This window comes from Squalius cephalus (genome assembly GCF_949319135.1).
Source record: "Squalius cephalus genome assembly, chromosome: 17".
Lineage (NCBI taxonomy): Eukaryota > Metazoa > Chordata > Actinopteri > Cypriniformes > Leuciscidae > Squalius > Squalius cephalus.
Genome location: NC_137138.1, coordinates 10,988,739 through 11,010,269, shown reverse-complemented (window position 1 = coordinate 11,010,269; position 21,531 = coordinate 10,988,739). Strand labels below are relative to the sequence as shown.

Sequence of the window (21,531 nt, the reverse complement as noted above, 5' to 3'; positions counted from 1 at the left end):
CTTTGTCATTTTATTAAATATTTTTTTTTTTTTATATAGTTTTTATTCATTTTTATTTCAAAATGCTGGTTTTGGCAAGTAGCTGAAATAAAATAAGTTTAAAAAAAATTCAGTTAATGTTTATTTTAAAACAATTTTTTTTTTTTTTTTAATTTCAATATAATAACCTTATTTCATAATAGATAATACTTTAGATGCCATGTTATAACAAAGTGGGATCGGAAAGCAACTGGGATGTTTAAAATGGAAATTTTATTAGCATCTTGTTTGTTTGATTTTCTGCTGCAGATTGCAATCTCCAAACCATTTCATCTCAACCTGCACTTTACCACATATACGCCCTTTGATTAGCACCATTATCTCATTTCGTTTCCACACCTCTATGTGTGATTCTAAAGAAACTGATGCAGATATAGCCTCATTTTGAAGTGCTCCTTGCATCAAATGTTATCAAGGGTGGGGTGATAATTTTGCACAATATTAATAGCAACCGGAAACTGCTCGGTGTTATGAAACCGTGCTCTGAGTTAATGTTTACTCTGAAGTTAAACCAGACTTAGAAGTTAACTCTGAAGTTATCTCAAGAAAAGATTTGCCGAGTATAAATTTCACAGTACACAAAAAAATAGACCCGGCCTGCCCAACAGAGCCACCTGGGAGTGTTTTGTGGCCTAATCCTGGTCCTGCCGTCCCTCGCTGCACACCCCACCGGCCTGTGTCATCTCTTCCCACTTTCTCCTCCTCTGTCTGCACTTTACATAACAATCCCCACCAAGTCCATGGGCCAGCACAATGCCTGCAGCAGTGGTTTGATGTCTTTTAAAAGCTTTGACTGGCCCCGGAGTCCTCCTGTGTGTCCTTTCCTCGGCTTTGTGGCCAAGAGAGATGGACAGCTCAGTTTGTGACCTATAGCTCCTGGTCTGCAAGAGTGTGTTTGGAGGCAGGGGGTTGATTGTTGTAGATTTGTGTTGGCCGTGCCTGTACTGATGGTGTTGGTGCGTGTGTGATGCCCTGGGTGGGTGGTGATGAAGCATCAGAGGGATTAGACAGTGAATCACAGTTATATGCGTGCATGATAATTTCATGCCTTAACATATAGGTCTACTTTGCAATCAGACTCCAGTGTACACGTGCGTGTTTAGGCTATACTGGAAAGAGACTTTGGACTAGCGCATCGGTGAAACTATGACGACTTTGAAACTGTGTTTGTTTCGGAGCAGAGGAGGGGGTAGGGGAGGAATCAAAGGGTTGAGACTTATTGTTCAGTGCTGAAAGGCAGCTAATGGCCGGCCATCGCAACTGTGGCTCTGGAAGCGGCGGGGGGCCTCGGGCTCTTGTGGCACAATGCCTCCCCCATCCACTTTCCTGCGGCGCGTCTTCCTGCCGCAATCTGCACCGATCGGCTCGGTCGGGGGTGCACAGCTGTATCGATGCGCTTTCACAAACTGTAAACAACTTTAATGAAACAAAAAGCAAGCTCGCTATTATGCCTTAAAGTGCGTGGACGAAGCTTGCGCTGTTGTTAGGCCTAGGCTATAAATATATATATATATATATATTTAAATATTAATATTGCAAAAAAGCTAGCCTATATCATTTATAGACATAGGCTAATATTAACAAAACAATCACTTTCGTTTTAGGCTAGGCTATATATTACAATATCTTTAAACTGTTTTACCGTGACGTTTTAATCAATGTTTCTGTTTTTTATGTTTGTCGCTCACCCAGACTAAATTTCTCCTATTGGCTATAATAAATGAATAAATAAAATAAAACCAGATAAATTCGATTTTGACTGAATAGATCGAATAGGCTATATAAGCTTTTTTCTAACTCCCCCTTGGCTTTTAGCCTATAATAGAAAACATTTATTTATTTTTAAAAAGCAAGTAAAACAGGTTTTAAATTTATTTGAAATGTAGACATGTCTGAAGGGAGTAGGCTAATGATGAAAATGAGATCATCATAACTTTTTGATTTCGCATTTGTGCATAAAACATTTTTGTGTGTGTGTGTGTATTTTTGCACTAGGGCTTTTAATTTTGCGATTTTGTTAACTTGTTATTCTCTCAGCGTGAAGGTGGGAGATGTGACGCTTGTAATCCAATTGCTTATCAGCAACAGACAAACAAAACAATTCACCTTTTATTTACATGTCTTGACCAAATAGAACAGGAATAATGCATGTGAATGCTTTTTTATCGATTATACCGTTTTATGACCAATTTTGTTTACAATATAATGAATTAAATATCTATGAAATATGGTAAACGAAGTTAGAAAAATAGGCTATACCACATAAAACGTGTGCACAATAAAGTGGATTTCCCACGGAAGTTAAGAATTTCAATATCAAGAACAACTCATTAAGTGCATATTACTGAAACAAAGTTTACTTAATGGCATGAATATAAAACACATGCATATATAGTCCTATTTTGCATTGTAAATACTCAACACGCATAATAGCTAATGCTGGATGTTACTTCTAAACAAAGTTACAGATTATTATGCATTTCATTTTATGGATTGTTTTAAAGGTTTGAGTGAAGTTAAAAGTTTTAATTAAGATTTTATTTGAAGTTTGTGCACCTTAGGAAAATGCATATAGGCCTAAATCTCACATTCCCAAACGTGTTCTCACCCAATGAGAAAACCAAGTTCATTCACAAAGTCAGCTGTGGCTTATTGTCTCGGGTGACCAATAGGAGAGGAGATGGTTTAGACCCCAGCCTCCAACTCCGATTGATTAGGAAAACCTGTGTGGGGACAAGATCAGAGTTGAGATTGGGAAGAGTTGGTGAGTTTCTAGTTCATTCTAAAGGCCTAATTGATGGCAATCACACAAGAACTGCGCGCATTTCAGCACAGGCTGATGTTGGGACACACAATCTGAGGCTTAGAGATCTGTTTTGGTTCGCTCATTTTTAAAAGAACATCCTGGCATGGAGCTACTGATCGCCGATTATTGATTATCAAACTAGCAGTCTGAACGCTTTCTTGTTTGAAATCTAAAGAACTTTTTTTGTGGGAAGATGACGGAGAGACCGCAGAGCCCGACAGGAGCAGACTGCCGACCTTACGAGGTCAACAGGGCCATGTATCATCAAGCCCCGGGCCTGGATGGACTTGGTGGTGCGTCCTTGCAGTTCGCGCACGGCATGCTTCAGGATCCTAGCCTGCTTTTCAACAAAGCCCATTTCAACGGGATCAGCTCTGCGACACACCAAACCTTCTTCCCATTTTCGGGCGATTTTAAAACGAACGATTTGCAAGGTAGTGATTTTGCGCAACCCAAACACTGGTACCCGTTTGCTGCCCCCGAGTTCACCGGGCAGGTGGCGGGGGTGACGGCAGCCACCCAACCAGCAAACATAAGCCCGCCTATCGCTGAAACCAGGGAACAAATCAAGATGCCATCTGAGGTCAAAACTGAGAAAGATGTTGATGAATACGCCAGTGAAGAAAACAAGCCGCCGTCACAATATCATCTCACTCCCGGTACATCATCCGTGCCCACGGGGGTGAATTATTACGCACCCTGGAACCCTTCGTTTTGGCCTGGACTGGCTCATATCACGGCCCCCGCTAATATTTCTCAAGCTCCCCCGACTCCCTCGGCATCATCTCCCTCTCTGTCTCCATCTCCACCCGGAAATGGCTTCGGAAGCCCCGGATTTTTCAACGGAGGCTCCGCTCCAAACATCTCGGGTCAGGCGCAGGGCGCAGCCAGGAGCAGCGGGTCCTCCAGTGGAGGCTGTAGTGATTCTGAGGAAGAGGTGAGCTTTTTTTTATTTTAAATGTAGTTTTAGATCTAGCATTGTTGTTTGAGTATAATTTAATTGGTTTGCTTTTCTTATTCTTTTTTAAAAATAGGAGAATCTGACCACAGAAGACTTGGAGCAGTTTGCTAAAGAGCTCAAACACAAACGCATCACTCTTGGCTTCACGCAAGCAGACGTGGGACTCGCGCTTGGAAACTTGTATGGTGAGTTTGAGGTCTCTAACCATTATAAATAAATGTAGCCTATATGTGTGAAATGGTGGATTTATTTAAGTTGTACTTTTTGTCTAGGAAAAATGTTCAGTCAGACGACCATCTGCCGCTTTGAGGCTCTCCAACTTAGTTTCAAGAACATGTGTAAACTGAAGCCGCTGCTACAGAGGTGGTTGAATGAGGCCGAGAATTCCGAAAACCCTCAGGATGTAAGTACACTACAGTAGCCTACACTACATTACACTAGAGGCGCTCAAAACCAACTGTCACTGAACTTGAGGATAGTTTACTTCAGTTTACAACATGCTTTTTGTGGAATAGAATACGTAGTTTACAATGAAACCATGCACTGATTTTTGACATACTTCTCTGGTGATGTATGCAGGACTTATCCAATTGTTTCTTCTGCATTAATCCCACCCCTTTCTTGCAATTGACTGAAAGCTTGCTAAGATCTGCCTTTGTGCAATCAACTCCCACCTCCCCCCAATTTCACAATACAGAGTAGGCTATATGTTGATGATTTGGTTACATGCAACTGTCAGCCTGCTTAATACGTGGCTGTGTACGAAATTAAAGTCAGGCCAAAAGACTATGTTGACTAGTCAGTTTTCTCACATGTAGATTGATTTACAGCTTCTGCTAAGAAAAATGGTCCAGTACACTGTAGAATATCAACCTAGGTGCAACAATTACTAGTTTTACAGGTCCTTAATGTACACAAATTTGACCTTTCAATGCAGTGATAGTTTTAAATATATGTACATTTCTAACTTGCTCATGTTGGATATGTTTACTCTGTCTCATGGCCCATTTTTCAATATCTTCCAGATGTACAAAATTGAACGGGTGTTCGTTGACACAAGAAAAAGAAAGCGGAGGACCAGTTTGGAAGGCACGGTCCGTTCTGCTCTTGAGTCGTATTTTGTGAAGTGTCCCAAACCCAACACTCTAGAGATCACACACATATCTGACGATCTAGGCCTGGAGAGAGATGTGAGCATGCCTCAAAGTCTGTGGACCCTTCCTAATTAGTTGGTGCTTTTAAAAACCCCTTTGACTTATTTTTTTTTTTTTCTTTAGGTAGTACGTGTGTGGTTCTGCAATCGTAGACAAAAGGGAAAGCGCCTAGCATTGCCCTTTGATGACGAATGTTCCGAAGTGCAGTATTATGAGCAGAGTCCACCACCTCCGCACCACATGGGTGGCACATCCCTCCCAGGGCAAGGCTATCCTGGACCAGCCCATCCCGGAGGAGCCCCTGCCCTATACATGCCATCCCTCCACCGACAGGAGGTCTTTAAAAACGCCCTGCATCCCGGACTGATGGGTCACCTCACCAGCTAACCAGCTACAGATGCCCGCTAAAAGTTTATAGTAACGCTCAGAGCCAAGCTATGGATCAAATCAGTCATAAGATTTATTTTTATGTAACCATTACATCTGTTTATTTGGTTCTTTCCGTACATGCCTTTGGACACTCTTAATTGTATAGTGTCTGGTTTAGACTTTACCTTGCACACTAGCATGGATCTTTGTATAATGGGTGCTTTGTTGAATGCGTTTGCACATGAAGTCATGGGTTCAGATGATTTTTATAGTTGTTTTTATGACTTTTTATACTCATGTATCAATTTTTATGTACTTATGTTTGTCTTTTATTGTTCAATATTTGGTTATTTTTTTCAAAAAGTATATTTCCATATGTCTCCATACATTGTTTTTCTCATCAACCTTTCTGTGTGAACGGGCAGCAAATTCAATACTTCAAGAACTTGTATTTTGACTAATTGTTGAATTTTTAAAGAGATGGATTTTTTTTTACATTTTATTACAATTTGGAGGAGACCTTTTTCAGATGGTCCACAAAGAACACCAGTCACTGTTCTTTTTCTCTAAATATTTGCACTCTCCCATCTCCAGTTGAAAATAATTCTGTGTAATATCTTTTTATCAGGGTAATTCTAGAAGAAATTTGCTACCAGTTTAAAAAGCCTCTGTGTGGAGGTCATGTGCCTTATCTTTTGGTGTTTGTATCATGCATGCTCAACCTTGTGCAATGGAAATGAATCTGTGCCATATCTGATAATTTATTGAAATTCTGCTCTAAATCAACACAATATCTTCTGGGCAACAATTAAACCATTTCAATTGACAGTCATTTCTAGTTTCTTTTGAGAATATTTGCTTTTTTGTATTTTATTGTCTTCCAAAGAACAGGTTTTGCTTCTAGACAGCTGTTTTTGTATCAAGTGCAGAGCCAGCACAAAACCCTTTTTTATCTTTACCAATGTGTTTAAACCAAAATATACCAATTTAAACCAATAATTCACTGCAAACAAAAAACGTTATGGTCTGTAAAACAAGTTTATTTTCATTACAAGAGGGTTCATATCTAAAAGTTTTTAGACTATTTGTTAATTTTTTGCAATCTAGAATGAAATTTTCTTTTCTCAAACACTGTATAGAGCTTAAATGGACACACAGCTTCTGTCAACAACAAAAGATATTGCAAGTATTTTTTTAAGATTAATGGAGGCTAAGTGTGTGTGTGACTATATGGGTATTAGCATTTAGCATTCCCCTCCCCCAAAACAGACCTGACCAACTTTCCATCCTTCAAGAATCCGTGTACAGAGGGCATGTTGACAGGAGAGGAAGCAGGGTTTGCACATTGTGGTTTCAGTTAGTCACCTTGGCCTCAGCAGGGTATAGAGCTTTGTGTTTTATGCAGGTGCACGCCAACACTGCTTTAATTCTACATAAATGATGCTGCTGTCTACCACTGTGACTTTAAATAAACGATTGCCTCACAGATTGACGTCTTTGACCTTTGCACTTATGTTTTGCAGCCTGTTGCGAAAAACACAGTGTTCTAAAAACGCAGGCCTCAAGTTAAAAGTTTAAAAAAAAAATTTTTAAAAGAAAAAAAATCTGTAGACCATGCATTCCTGCGTCTTGCATTTTTGCTATGTAACGTTAAACATAAGACGGACGTCTTTGAAAATGGTCTGAAAATGCAAACCTAAAAAAAAACACAGCTGTAGACCATACATTTAAAAAACAAAAATTATTGTTCTGCCTTGCCTTTTGCTTTTTTAAATGCAAAAACATGCTCTGTGTCCTGTTACGTTACCATTTTGTCCAAGCTCTCAGATCCTTATAGACCTTTTGAGCTGGCAATTGTCCAAAGATGGGGCAGATATTGCACAATCTCTCTCTCCAGTCTGTATATAGTTTGACTGTGTAGTCTTGTCGCCAGGTAAAATATGCACTATACTTCTTTGGATCTTTAGTTAGGCCTCTCAGGTACTCAGCCAGGGCCTTAATAGATTTAAAATCATTCACATGGATGAAGGATTTTGAAGGCGCCACGGCTTCATAGTCTTTGCGTGGCGGCCCCAGCACCACAGGCACGGCCCCGGCTTGGAAGGCGTTTCTCCACAGCTTCTCTGTGATATAGTGCGGAGACTCTGTGTTTTCAAAGGCTAGGTAGAAATAACAGCGGGAAATCGTTGGGAGCAGGGCCTCCTTTGATAGTTTTTTTTTGGTGAAAAGGCCATACAGTTGCACGTTGAGGGTCTTGTTCAGCTCCTGGAAAACCGCGCTCCTCTTGTGCCATTTCTGGTAGTTACTAACCACCCAACAGGCTTCATAACTCTTGTTTTTTGGGATAACAAAGTCTAGACCTGGTTTCTTCCTCTGTAACAGCTTCCCGTAGGGCACAGTGATGTCAGCATGAGGGTGATATGACATGGTGAGGTTGAAAAGGTTGTTGTATTGCGACAAGTCGCCATTGTTTTGTGATGCTTCTAACGAAAGCCATACCCACCTCTGTTTGGCGGGCCGATGGAGATGCACTGGAAGGTGTTCTCTATGCAGCTTCAATTCAAAGTTATGAAAGACTACCAGATCGGCGCTCTCGTTGAGAGTGCGATTGTCCACTAACATACATCCAGAGATGCCGTAGTCCCTCAGACACACGTTCCCCGTAAGGCTGTACCGGGTGCCGAACGGCCAGTACCAGAACAGGATGGTGATATTGTTTGTGATCGACTCATTGCTGCCACTGAGATGTTGTTCATGAACAATTAACACCCAACTGTAGATTAAGCTGATGATCAGGAATAAAATAATGAGAGTCTTGGGGGGTTGAAGATGCTTCTTTATCCATCTCCACCTCCTTCTTATGCTGGAGCCCATTCGTATGCTGTGGAAGTAGCAGAACTGGGCGTCAGTTTGTTGTTTTGTTATATTTTTGTTGGACGTTATGCAAGAACTTCGTCTACAACTTGAGGTTTTGTCAGTCAGGATCTATGACATATTTTTCCTTTTTGAAGATGACAAGCGGAGTGACCAGTAGACTGAGTAGAGGGAGTGTCTCTTCACTCAAGCAGAATCCCTGGATCTTTCTCTTTATTGTGCTTTCGCTATCTTTTATTGAAGAATTTGTAATGCAAGTGCTGTTAAAAATTAATTGTTAATTTTAATGACCAAAAAAGGTTTAAATATTTTGTTTTAGTATTATTTAACAAAAGTCTATTCTGAAATATGTTTTAAGATCATTCACATCAAGATAAAGGCTCCTGTCATGTTATTAACATTAACATTAAAGCTGTTTCATTTTTATCAAGCAGGTTGCCTCATATGGGCCGCTGTTTTTTGGTCACATAACCAGTCCAAAAATACTTTGTTTTCTCTTGATCATCACATTCCAGCAAAGGAGAACAAAAGAGTTTATTGTTACTAGTGGAAATGTAATTTCTGATATCAAAAATAGCCATTGTTACTAGTAGAAATCTAATACTAATCATTTTAACTAGTGAAAATTGAATTGTTGATATCAAGGATTCATATCCTGGAAATGAATAAAAGTTAAAACGGCTTGCCATAGATGGACTCGATCTACTCCATCTGTTTTTGATCACGTTTCTGAATCTGATCAAGGCGTAGTCTTTGACAAAAATGAGATTATCTCATCTTTTTTGTTTAAAATGTTGCCTTTATTTATGAAACCCAACATTCAAGTGTTGATAAAAAAGGATGCATGAAGCTAATAAAATGTTTTTAAAATCAAAGTACAGTTAAAGGTATTTTTCAAGTATAAAAAATAACATTTGAACATAGTAGTATAGGTCTTTATAGCAGCTTGAAAGAACATTGAAGGAGTAAACTAGCCCAAAATCTCAAAACTGACCACTGTAAAATATGTTTTAAATCATTCACATCAAGATAAAGACTCCTGTCATGTTATTAACATTAACATTAAAGCTGTTTAATTTTGATCAAGCAGGTTGCCTCATGGGCCGCTGTTTTTTTTTCACATAACCAGTCCAAAAATACTTTGTTTTATCTTGATCATCACATTCTAGCAAAGGAGAACCAAAGATTTTACAGTGCTGATGCTTTTCAGTAATGTAAGAGAAAGTATACATAGAATGTAAAAGACAAACGCATGTGTAAAAATGCAGATGATCTAAAGAAAAACATAAGTGCGTTAAAGATCAAAGGATTTGCAGAATTCTTACCTGTGTCTTTGAGGAATGTGGCTTGTGGGGAAGACCGCGGTTGTAGTGTCCTTCGAGAAACAACGTAATGTGGAGGCCTGTGCTGTCATTTAATGATGGAAAGATTTGCGAAATGACTTATAGGAAACAAGAGCTTCCTGTTGAGATCACTCCTGTTATATGTTCTTCCACCCTTTCACACATCTTGATCATTAAAGCATCTAACTTTACCATGCCACATCTGATTATTTACAGGTCAAGTCTGTAGAATGTGATGTGTTGCCTTCTTATAATTGACTGCTAAGTTCTTCTTCTTCTTTTTTTTCTTTTTTAAATGTGATGAGTTTTGCTTTATAAAGTGTGCTACAAGAGCAAGAATACACACACACAAAATAATAATAAAAAAAAAAAAAAAACATTAGCTTTTGGCAGCTCCACATGTATCAGTGCATGTATCAGTGTCAGTTGTGTGGTTGTGGCTTCTGAATTGTACTGAGGGCACTGAAACACACTACAGGAAAAGGAAGTGAGTGCTTTTTTGAAACTTCTCTCTCACTCTTTCATCATCTGCTTGTTGCCTTTTTTGTAAATAGAGAAGTGAAAAGTGATATACATACATTATCAAATGTCATTTGTTTAACGTCCCCCAAGAAATATGAGTAAAAAAAGAATGCAAGTGATATCACTGGTGATTTATGATGCTATATACAGTATATATAGTTACTAACCACCCAACAGGCTTCATAACTCTTGTTTTTTGGGATAACAAAGTCTAGACCTGGTTTCTTCCTCTGTAACAGCTTCCCGGAGGGCACAGTGATGTCAGCATGAGGGTGATATGACATGGTGAGGTTGAAAAGGTTGTTGTATTGCGACAAGTCGCCATTGTTTTGTGATGCATCTAACGAAAGCCATACGCACCTCTGTTTGGCGTTTATATATATATATATATATATATATATATATATATATATATATATATATATATATATATATATATATATATATATATATAGGCCTAATACATTTAACATTTTTCTACTCTTTGTAAACTCATATAATATTGTCTAAAAGAGTCTTTCTAGAACATGAAAAGAGAGAGAGTCAAAGTAAAGGCAAGAAAACATTAGATAAAACACTCTCAACTTTCATCTCATTCAGATTAAATAGTGTGTTTCCAGAATCTATAATCACTTAGCCAAGCATTGCATCATAGACCTGCTGAAAATAATAGCTTGAGCCCAGCATGACTAAAACACTGCTGATGTTAATTGACCAACATGTTCCATTTGGTGAACATTGTTGACAATGCTTTCTTGCAATACTGTAGTCCACACAAAATGTGTGTCGCCATTTACTCATCCTCGTTGCAAAACTCTGTGAAATTGTTTCTTCTGTGGAACACAAAAGTGTCTTTTGTCTATCAGTGAGAGTCAAATGTTGCTTTAGACTCCACTGACTTTAATTACACGTCAAAATCGGCTGAAAAATTCTTCAAAATGTCTAATTTTTTGCATACAGGTTTGGGACCGGGTATCGTTCGTTCATTTGTTTTTGCTTTCACATATGAAAACGAAAAAACGAGAAAACAACTCCTTTTCCCGTTTTTTTGTTTTTGTTTTTTTGTTTTTGTTTTTAGAAAAACGAAATTATGACTTGATTTTTGGTTTCCCCGTTCTTGCACGGAAATCAGAAAAAAAACACTTTTTCCCCTATGGGTGGTGCTAAATCTGATTGGCAGAGCCTGTAAAATTAATAGGCTAGTCTATATGCATGCTATTTGTCACCCAATTATTTGGCTTAACTGACTGAAAAAATCTATTGAAATAGCCTAAATGTAAACATGTTCACGCATTGACAGTTGTCAGACAAAAGGGTCCGACATGCGTTTTCATTTTGTTTTTGCTGTTGTCTGTCTCCGAATGCTGTGTACTTTCGGTCCTCAGAGTTACATAACTCAAACTTAACACTAGATGGCAGTGGTGCTTTTTCAAAGAAAGCGTGCACAAAATGACCCTTGAACTCTCATCATTGGATTGAGGTGTAGACCATAGACAGTATAAGAAGGTGTAAACTATATTAAAAGGTATTGTGTGCTGTTTAAATGTCCTTTCATAATACAGTGACAGAAATGAAGGTAACCTATCACTGAACATAAATCTAAACGCGCTTCTTATTAACCCATTCAGACCCTGCGTCCATTACAATGGACATCACATGTCAACCCCCCTTTTTTTTACTTCTGGAGCATTTCACCTAGTTTAAAGCCTGCAGTCCATTAGATTGGACGCTTGTCATCCAATCAAATGGTAGTAAAGCTCTGCATGTAGTAATTATAGAAAAAAACACTACTTTGAAGAGAAGCATGTCAGCACTTCACTCCAAACACAGAAGCAAGCAACATTTTCTGTGGTTTTATTTACTTTTTTTGATATGTTTGCCAGTATTTCATAGTTTGTATGTAAAATAGAAAGATTGAACTTATTAATTAAAGTTAAAAATCGATTGTAGAATTTCACATTTTAAATCAGGATTTTTTCAAATGTGTCTGTCCATTAGAATGGACAGTGGGTTCAAAAGCCTGTTACTGAAATCACATTCCAGTAATTGAAGTCCAGTAATGCTGATTGAAATTTCTTATATAAAAATCTTTATCACAGTACCGATACATTTTTTTTTTACTTTTTCATATGCAGAATATATAGTTCTTGAAGTGCTTGAACATATAGCTGATGGAAGTATCTCAGATGTTGACTTTATGTGGAGTGATGATGAGGAAGATGGAGATGTAAGAAAAATATCCGTATTTAAAACTTTATAAAGTAAAATGACTAGCTTCCGGCCAAACGAAACATAGGATTTGACATAAATCGAAAGCGTAACTTGAAAATTAATTATTTTTTCTTACACGAACGCATCGCTTCGCTTCAATAGGCCTTTATTAACCCCCAAGAGCCATGGAGCACTTTTATCATGGATGGATGCACTTTTATGGACTTTCAAAACAGAAACAACCATTCACTGCCATTATAAAGCTTGGAAGCCAGGACATTTTTTAATATAACTACAATTGTATTCGTCTGAAAGAAGAACGATGTCATATACACCTAGGATGGATTGAGGGTGAGTAAATCATGGGCCAATTTAAATTTTTGGGTGAACTATCCCTTTATGGGTATAGTACACCCAAAAATGATATTTGTCATCACTTACTCATCCTCATGTTGTTCCAAATCTGTATGAGTTTCTTTATTCTGCTGAACACAAAAGAAGATATTTTGAAGAATGTCGGTAACTAGACAGTTGACAGTATAGCCATTGATTTCCATATTTTTTCCTACTATAGCCTATATTTCCTAATAACTACATATTATATTATTGTGATATAATATTATCATTATTAGTAATTATTTTGAAAATTATAATAACATTTATCAGTAATTTCTCAATATAGATATTACAACACCGTATAATTAATTACAGCAAAAGCAGATCAAATTACAAAATACAGTACAAATACAGTAAAGTACTATTTGGTAGTTTACAGTACTGATCTTGTGTACTGTAAAGTGAATGTGAACTGTACTGTGAAGTCAAAATACATGCATCATGCATGGCAACCGTGCTGCCAGTAATGTACTGTAGAAATACAAGAAAATCGCTAACAGAGAAATTGTTTCAAGGATGCACACAGTAAATTACTCTAACGTGAATTCGTTGATTGATTCCTAGGTTTATTTTGTTATGAATAAACAAATGTGCGATCTATAAAGCAAAAACCTTACAATTAAAGTTGAAATGTTGTAATGTTCAAGTTTTTGATCTAAAAAAGAAAGATTTGCAAAGAAAATGACTCTAACATGACCATATTGATTGATTCTAAGATATTTAGTTTATTACAAACAATGTGCAGTCTGTAAAACAAAAACCTCAAAATTAAAGTTGAAATGGTATAATGTTGAAAGGTTTTTGACCTTGAGAAAAAGCTTTAAGTATATACTAACAATTTTTATGTTTATTATTTAATTTTATGTTGGTACATTTTTGTGAAGTACACCTGTTTTGACGTGACGTCCATTGAAATGGACAAAAAAAATTACAATTAAAGCAAAACATTTTTTTTAATTTTTTTATTTGGTCTCATTTATAGAAGCCTCATGAGCTGGGAAAATGTACTTTTATATTTTTCAGAAACCTAAAACATAATTCAGGTCTGACCGGGTTAACTAATTGATACTAAATGATGATACATTAATTATTTTGTGTGTGTCGGTGTGTGTGTGTGTGTGTGTGTGGTTCAGGTATACATTATGGGGACAAAATGTCCCCACAAAGATGGCATCATTTAGTATTATGTAAAGTGAATATTATACCATGAAAAAGCCTTTTCCAATAAATATTACTACATATACTACTATATATTAATCATATTAAGATCTTCTAAAAACACTAAGAAGCATTCATACTATATATTTTTTTTTTAATATGTATTTAATTTCTTTTTATGACATTAGTGGTTGATACGAAGTTACCATAGTTTTATTGTGACAATATGATTATAATGTTTGGGCATCTATAATTACCCTGGTAATTGCAAGGGGTGATGCCCTATTTTTCCAGATTAAAACTGGTTCAGTTGAATTCATAACTAATAGTTAAATGACTCAGACTATTTTGAACAAAGGCAGCGTGGTGTTTCAGTACATTCATTCTCTGTATTGACATGTAGTAGGTTGTGCCTGGGACGCCCATCATTCACAAAAGTCTACACACCCCCTGCCCCTTAAGTGTTCATTGGATGATTCTTTCAGCTACCAATAAGAGTGAAGGACCCTCAGCTCTTTATCATAATCAATTCCTCAGATTCTTAAGTGCAGAAAATGTCAAATAAATAAATTACAACCCAACGGATGCTGGCAAAGTATTCAAGGACATAGGATTTTTGTGCATTTTTAAAGTGTCGCCATGTTAATATATTTAAAAAATGTTGGTACAAGATACAACACAAGTCGAAACAATAGGTATTCAAATTAATGATTTGTCATACAGATGTCATACCTCATACTTAAATCACTCCCCAGTCCTGAGTATCCTCATTCTCACACACATTCCTCAGATCAAGGGTCAAAACACTTCAACGCTGATCGATGCTACAGGAAATTAAAGTACCGTTACAGTTTTCATGGCACAAAATGGTTGCCATACACGCTTAAAAGTAAAGGTTCCAAGAGAGAGGTTTCACAGCAATGCCATAGTAGAAAAAAACATTTTGGGTTTCCCAAAGAACAGTGAACAGTTCAAGAACCATTTTTGCCTTAGTGTGAAGAACTTTTTTAATAATCTAAAGAACCCTTTTCCTCTATAAAAAACATTTTGTGCAATGGAAAGGTTCCATGGATGTTAAAGGTTCTTTATGGAACTATCGATACCAATTAAGAACCTTCATTTTTAACCATAGAGTATTTATGACACTCATACATTTTCATAGTAGTCCAGTCCAAAAATGATTCTTTTTTTTCTTATTTTTTACACAAAGTTTATCAGAATGTTAGTGCTGCTCTTTTCCACATCTTACATTTCAGTCTTATCACACAGAACTATTGTACATCTTTAGGAAAACTCAGAAAGATGAATGAATAATTTGTATAATTTTACCTTTATGGTGCAGTTTTGTCATTTTTGTAATTTGGTTGCAGTTCACTTTTATTGTATGCAAAAGAGCAGTGTGAACGTCCTGCCAAACATCTCCTCCTTTGGTCTGTGAAAAAAAAAAAAAAAACATGGCCTGGATTCACAGACAGACAGGGCTTAGATTAAGCCAGGATTAGGCCTTAGTTCAATTAGGACATTTAAGTGGCTTTTATAAACGTGCCTTAGAAAAAAAACATTAATGGTGTGCATCTCGAGACAAAACAATGAGTGAAACAAGTCAGTGCAAGTTGCTTTCAGTTAAATCAGCTCAAACATGCAATTTTAGTCTGGGACTAGCTTAAGCCTTGTCTGTAAAACTGGGGGTATGTGTGTTTGAAAGAATGTGACAGTAAATGATAACAGATTTTTTTTTTTTTTTTTTTTTTTTAGGGTAATAAGATTATAGACTGTACTGGGAGTGAAGAATGATGGGAGTAGGACAGCACTGAGCAGTTAAGCGAGAAACTCACAATGACTAAAGCAGCAGAGAATTAAGGAAGATACAGGTTGGACAGGTTCGGCCAGTGGGCTGGTATTCTGAACACTCAAGACCGGTGGGGTGTGGCAGGAGTTTGGGTTCTAAAAGGAAATGATAGAAACTGCGGTTGAGAGAGGAAGAAGGGAAGGTGCTGTTTTCAGTGCCATCGATACAGTTTGATTTTTCAGAGATCAAAGGAAGAGACAGAAATCGTGCAAGGTGAAGTGGACTGATATAAACTGACCTCATTCTCCTGAGATCCTGGGCAACTGAGACACCGAAGAAAGAGGAGGAGGAGAACCAGAGATGGCAGAAGCAGCGAAGATTGAACTTTTTGTCAAGGTCAGAGCTTAATTGCTTAGTTCCAAATGTCACATATATGACAACTTGTTGTCATTTCTTAAAGATGTAAGACCTAAAAGTGTGTCTCTTGCGATCTAAACCCTTGCTCAAAATGGTTGTACTTCCAATCATTCTTGACATAACCCTGTCAATTGTTTGAAAAGAGCATCTGTGGCCTCACTGGTCTTGTTGTATTTAGGACTAATGATAGGATCTCTAAAAATATGTCTGAACAAGGGTGAAATTACTTTAAGTAACAAAACCATGAATGTTCTGATGCTAATGTTTTAGTACTTTTTCAGGAAGTAATTCCATGTATCTTGTTGTACATTAAATCATTTCCATCTTAGGAGTTTTAACACTTTGCTTACTGAATGTCGTCTTTAGGCAAGCGATGATGGTGAAAGTGTTGGTAACTGCCCGTTTTGTCAGCGGCTCTTCATGATACTCTGGCTGAAGGGAGTCAATTTCACCCTCACCACAGTGGACATGAAGAGGTGAGAGATGGCAACATCGGGATAATCGTTCCGTTCCATTGGGGGGGGGGGGGGGGGGGGGGATTCCCAATGGGATCTTTTGTTTAGTTGTTTCTTCTAGTCAACAATGAGATTAAGTGGAGTTCAAATTGAAGATCTTTCCTTTTACTTGAAGAAATACACCCTAGTAATACACACATCTCCTCTAGAGTTTTAGACAATGATCTGAGCTTTTATCCACATCATTTTTTTTTATAACTAAGCACTGTGGATCATTTGTCTCATTCTCCATTTAATTGATCTTAGGAAACTTTTGGAGACAAAGTGTATAGTACAAACTAAACATGACTATGTATACAATAGACCTTGCAAAAAAGCCACCTCTGAGGAATAACATTTCCTCTAGGTTAATATTATATTAATAACATTTCATATGGCTCAGTTTTTCTATTCAGGGCAATTCTAAAATCTTTTAAAATGATTTTTGCTTTGTAGGAAGGGAAATACATTAGAATTGATCCAATAATTCAATCCCTAAAAAAAATGTACATTAATATAACAAAATCTGTTGTTTTATTTATGTTTTCTTTCTTTCTAGAGCTCCAGAGGTACTAAAGGACCTGGCTCCAGGTTCTCAGCCCCCTTTCCTCATCTATAATGAAGAGGTCCGTACTGACACCAACAAGATCGAAGAGTTTCTGGAAGAGACCCTTGCGCCCCCACAGTGAGTATGCATTCATACCACCGGTCCAAAGATTCATTACAATATTGTGTTTCTCCCTAAAAAAGTAACTAATTGCTTTACTTAGTTACTTTTTTAGGAAAGTAATGCTTTATGTTACTTATGTGTTGCTTTAATCAACTGGACTGGGCTTGCTTGCTTGCTGGTTTTGTAATAATAATAAAAATGTTATATTTTTTGCAAAATGTAAAGGCACTTTCACAACAAAAGTTAAATGAATAAGCCTCAGTTCGAAGGAAATGCAAATGTACGCCTGTACAGTAGAGGGTGCCGCTCAAACCAAACTTTTCAGCTGTGCTGCCAATCTGAACTGCAAAAGAAAATGATGGAGAGGAAAGTTTAACATTCTCATTAGCAATAAAAGCAAAAAAATCTAAAGTCTATCTATGCTTATTCGTATGATTGAATTGGATCATCAAAGGTCAGGAGCAAAGACATTGGCTAAAAAAGTGAGATTAAATACATAAAGTGTATTTGTGTTGTAAATTACTTGTAAATTAACATTTAATTTTTGCAGGTTTGTGTAACATTCTGAGTTTGCATTTCACTATTCATTTTGAGGAAAACTGAATCTGATTTTGTGCAAGTGAGATGAGTAAAGGCTCACATTTAGTCTATACAATAACCATCATGTTCACACAACGCCTCTGCACTTATGCTTATCGTAAATACTAGTTTCTTAGTTAAAAATTGGACACGAAGGCCCTCTCAAGTCACAACGATGAGCTCGTAATCACGACTTCAGAAGTGGGAAGAAGGAAAGTAATGTGTTACTTTACTAGTTACTTGACAAAAGTAATCTGATTACGTAATGCGTGTTACTTGTAATGCATTTGCTCCTAAAATATAGAGGAATTCCTGAAAGAAAATGTATCTTAATGTTTGTACAAAATGGCAAAATTTGTCCCACTACAAATCCAACCCCTTATGACATGAAATATAAAGTTTTTCACCATTTTTGCATTGCAGATATTCCAAGTTATGCTGCCGCTATAAGGAGTCTAACACGGCTGGAGATGACATCTTTCACAAATTCTCGGCTTACATAAAAAATCCCAATCCTGGGCTCAATGACAGTAAGGGTCACCCTTCTCTAAAGTTTTTTGGCCAGTGAATCTGATCAGAAGGCGGTGAAACTCAGAAATTAGCTTCAAGGCTTGATGTCATTTTGTGTTTGAAATATGGGGGCTGTCACTTCAAAATTGATATAAGACATAGATAGATGGTGAACGGATGGACGGATGGATGGATGGCTGGGTGGACAGATGGATGGCCAGATAGATAGATGATATAACATCGAATATTTGCATTTGAATTATCAACACCTTAATGGTTGTGTACATTTCAGTGCTGGAGAAGAAATTTCTAAGGAGTTTGATGAAGTTGGATCAGTACCTGTTGACTCCCCTTCCTCATGAACTGGACCATAATCCAGATTCAGCCCAATCCACAAGACATTACCTGGACGGAAATTCGCTCTCTCTTGCTGACTGCAACCTGCTTCCAAAATTGCACATTGTCAAGGTTACTAATCTTTTTCTCATTTAGACAGCAATGCAGTAATTTGTATATTGTAGTGCTGATATATAATACAGTGTACTGCTGTTTACTGTAAGTGAAATCACTTCCTCTAACAGTCTTCAATTAAACTTCATCTATTTTAAATTGTTGACTTTGTAGGTAGTTTGCAAGAAGTACCGTGGTTTTGAGATCCCTAGAGAGCTAAAAGGCCTGACAAAGTACTTGGACAAAGCGTACAAGGAAGATGTGTTCCACCTCACCTGCCCCAAAGACAAGGAGATCCTGCTTGCCTACCACTCAGTGGCCAAATATCTCAACAAGTAGAACTGGACTTCAAATGAGGAGGAGGACAAAGATTGTGTGGAATTTAGTGTACATTTTTAAATAATGCCCCAAACTGCCTTTATTATGAATGTATTCCTAATGGGGATTTTAATAATCTGAATATATTGGTGGAGGTTGTTTGCATTATTATTTTTTTTTTTTCATTTAAAAAACACAATTGTGAATATCAGACGCCTGCCTTGCTTGTTCCTGCCATTTTTTGCTGTTGTTGTATTTAAATGTATGTTGCATTTGTCTGTGGTTTTGATGGATTTCTTTTGTTTGATTGCCAGAAACGTCTATGAATGTTGTTTTTGAAGGCCGTGTGAAATGAGACATGTAATTGGTCTGAAATTCTACCCCATGAGAAAAAAGAAGACAAAGCACTAGACAACTTCTACAATGATGTTATTGATGTCAAATTTGAATGTTTGTAAGGAACGTCCAGTATGTATTAAACAGCTTGCTAACAAATTCACATTTGATGGAAGAAAAGTGCTCTGTTTGATTGCATTTGGTTGAGCTAGCTAAAACAGAAACAGAAATGTACACTGAATCGCCACACACACACACACACACACACACACACACACACACACACACACACACACACAGCCTAATATTATTTGGGAAGTTTTGCATACAATGCATACTTCCCCAAAATATGCATACAGTGTTGTGGCCCTAAATAATTTTTTATTTGCATTTTATGCATGTCAAACAGATATTTTATAATGTTTTACATAAATAAATAAAAACAACGCTATCAGAGCATGTATTATTATTATGTGACTAATAAAAATGTAATTTAACTATTAGTTAAATTACTTTTTTTTAATTATACTCCACCACTTTTTTCCCATTTTTATTTTATGATCTGCAGAATTATTGGGGTTAGCAGCATTAGAATTGTGTATGTTGTTTTTGCATGTAAAAAAAAAAAAAAAAAAAAAAAAAAGGTAAACAACAGCGGTTCCGATTGGCCTATTCATGTTGTTTGTAGCCAATGAAATTGCATATCACTGCCACGTGAAGGACCGTTAAGGCAACAGCAGAGATTTGACTTCATGGGGCGAAAAAGAAGCTGCCAAAGTTTACAATGGACTTAAATTTGTGTGGAAATGACAGGAAAGTGACCCAGCTAACAGCTGCGGTATAAATAAAAGGATTATTTCACCATCGGTCTCCAATTTCGCTGTCTTTAGTAAGTAAGCTACTGTTTGCTAGCTAATTAGCATATTACTCTGTCACGTATAAACCACCTGCTAAACAGGTGGTTTTGTAAGATATGCTGGTTTTATTGGTATTTTTGTGCAACTAGTCTAAACCTAAAACAGAATTAATCTGTTTTCATAAGTTGGCGTGGTTGTTTACACATTAAATAGCTGTAACGCCCATAACACTAATGCATGTCATCACTGCTCCAATGACAACAGAAACACTGCGTCAGATTTAACTGACATACTCATTTTTCCATCGGATTATCTCGAAAATGGTTTTGCAAAGGTGTGTTAAGCTCAACTAAAACAGAAGTGTACTTCCAGAAAAGTCGCAGTTCAGACTTCTTGACTGTTTTCATGAATGAATGACAGCTTGAGAACATGATGCAACTGAATGCATTCTCCATAAATTGAGTGACTTTGTCTTTTTAGAAATGGGAGATGAGCAGGAGGATGAAGCTCGGTGCCTGTATCCTGTAAGTATCATGGATCTCAACATCTCATGTCATTTTTGTTGCAGTTGATTTATGCATGTGAATGGATCATTATCAGTTGTCATTTTTTTATTCTGAAAAACAAGAGAACAAATAACACGGACATGATAAACAGATACACAGGAGAGTAATACCAATATAGATCAAGTAAAGTTTAACATATATCAGAGTACTACATATAAAAATTAAAGATATTACTTATTAATTTATTTTGTTCAAAGGGATTAGGCTAGTCAGGATGGGAAATGTGTTCTGCGTATATTTATAATTAAAAATATGTTTCATAATTTCTGCCATAAAGAAAAGAAGAATAAATAAATATACAACTATACAACAATAAATCAAAAACACTGCTTATGTGATTTCTTTTTAATTGTTTGGCCACTCCCTTTTTATCTGAAATGCACAGTAGAAAAATAACAGAAAACTGGTTTGGAATGACACGTGAAAGGAGGAGTAAAAAAAGAGACTATTTTCTCTTTTGGTGAACTATCCCTTTAAAAAAAAAAAAAAAAAAAAAGAATGCTGGATTATGTATTGAGCAGATTGATCCCTTTATTTTTGCAAGGGGAAGTACTGTGTTTTGTGCAATACAGGAAGGAGCTGAACAAGCACTGGCCCCTTTGAGTCTCATATGATCTTGGTATGGATAAAAAAAATAAACATGATTTCAAAGAAATCCCACCCCGTTTTTTTTCCCCCAAATTGTATTGTTCTGTGGAACAAAAATAAATGA

The 21,531-nt window shown here is 36.9% G+C and overlaps 4 protein-coding genes across 5 annotated transcripts in view; 3 read left to right on the top strand and 1 right to left on the bottom strand.

The window, feature by feature from the left end:
* Positions 1-1,950: 1,950 nt before the first annotated feature.
* On the top strand, positions 1,951-6,905 carry pou5f3 (POU domain, class 5, transcription factor 3). Of its 2 annotated transcripts, XM_079846484.1 has the most exons (6): positions 2,730-2,803; positions 3,039-3,782; positions 3,880-3,991; positions 4,079-4,209; positions 4,832-4,996; positions 5,084-6,905. In XM_079846484.1, exons 2-6 carry the CDS (start codon positions 3,039-3,041, stop codon positions 5,345-5,347), a joined length of 1,416 nt encoding a protein of 471 aa, XP_079702610.1. In that variant the 5' UTR covers positions 2,730-2,803; the 3' UTR covers positions 5,348-6,905. The 2 variants fall into 2 exon arrangements, with proteins under 2 accessions (XP_079702609.1, XP_079702610.1); XM_079846483.1 differs by having other exon boundaries at positions 1,951-3,782.
* fut7 (fucosyltransferase 7 (alpha (1,3) fucosyltransferase)) lies at positions 6,351-9,984 on the bottom strand. Its single transcript, XM_079846485.1, has 2 exons — positions 9,529-9,984; positions 6,351-8,210 (listed from the first exon to the last, which is right to left on the bottom strand). The coding sequence occupies exons 1-2, from the start codon at positions 9,615-9,617 to the stop codon at positions 7,133-7,135; spliced, it is 1,167 nt and encodes a 388-aa protein (XP_079702611.1). The 5' UTR covers positions 9,618-9,984; the 3' UTR covers positions 6,351-7,132.
* Positions 9,985-10,164: 180 nt separating this feature from the next.
* On the top strand, positions 10,165-20,192 carry clic3 (chloride intracellular channel 3). Its single transcript, XM_079846491.1, has 7 exons — positions 10,165-10,353; positions 15,589-16,018; positions 16,406-16,515; positions 17,093-17,218; positions 18,206-18,312; positions 18,585-18,760; positions 18,917-20,192. The coding sequence occupies exons 2-7, from the start codon at positions 15,983-15,985 to the stop codon at positions 19,079-19,081; spliced, it is 720 nt and encodes a 239-aa protein (XP_079702617.1). The 5' UTR covers positions 10,165-10,353; positions 15,589-15,982; the 3' UTR covers positions 19,082-20,192.
* Positions 20,106-21,531, top strand: part of pnpla7a (patatin-like phospholipase domain containing 7a) — a 23,904-nt gene continuing 22,478 nt past the window's right edge. Inside the window, exons 1-2 of the mRNA XM_079846480.1 lie at positions 20,106-20,285; positions 20,734-20,777. Of these exons, the coding sequence (XP_079702606.1) occupies positions 20,736-20,777 (42 nt within the window). The 5' untranslated portion in view covers positions 20,106-20,285; positions 20,734-20,735. The remainder of the gene's footprint in view (positions 20,286-20,733; positions 20,778-21,531) is intronic.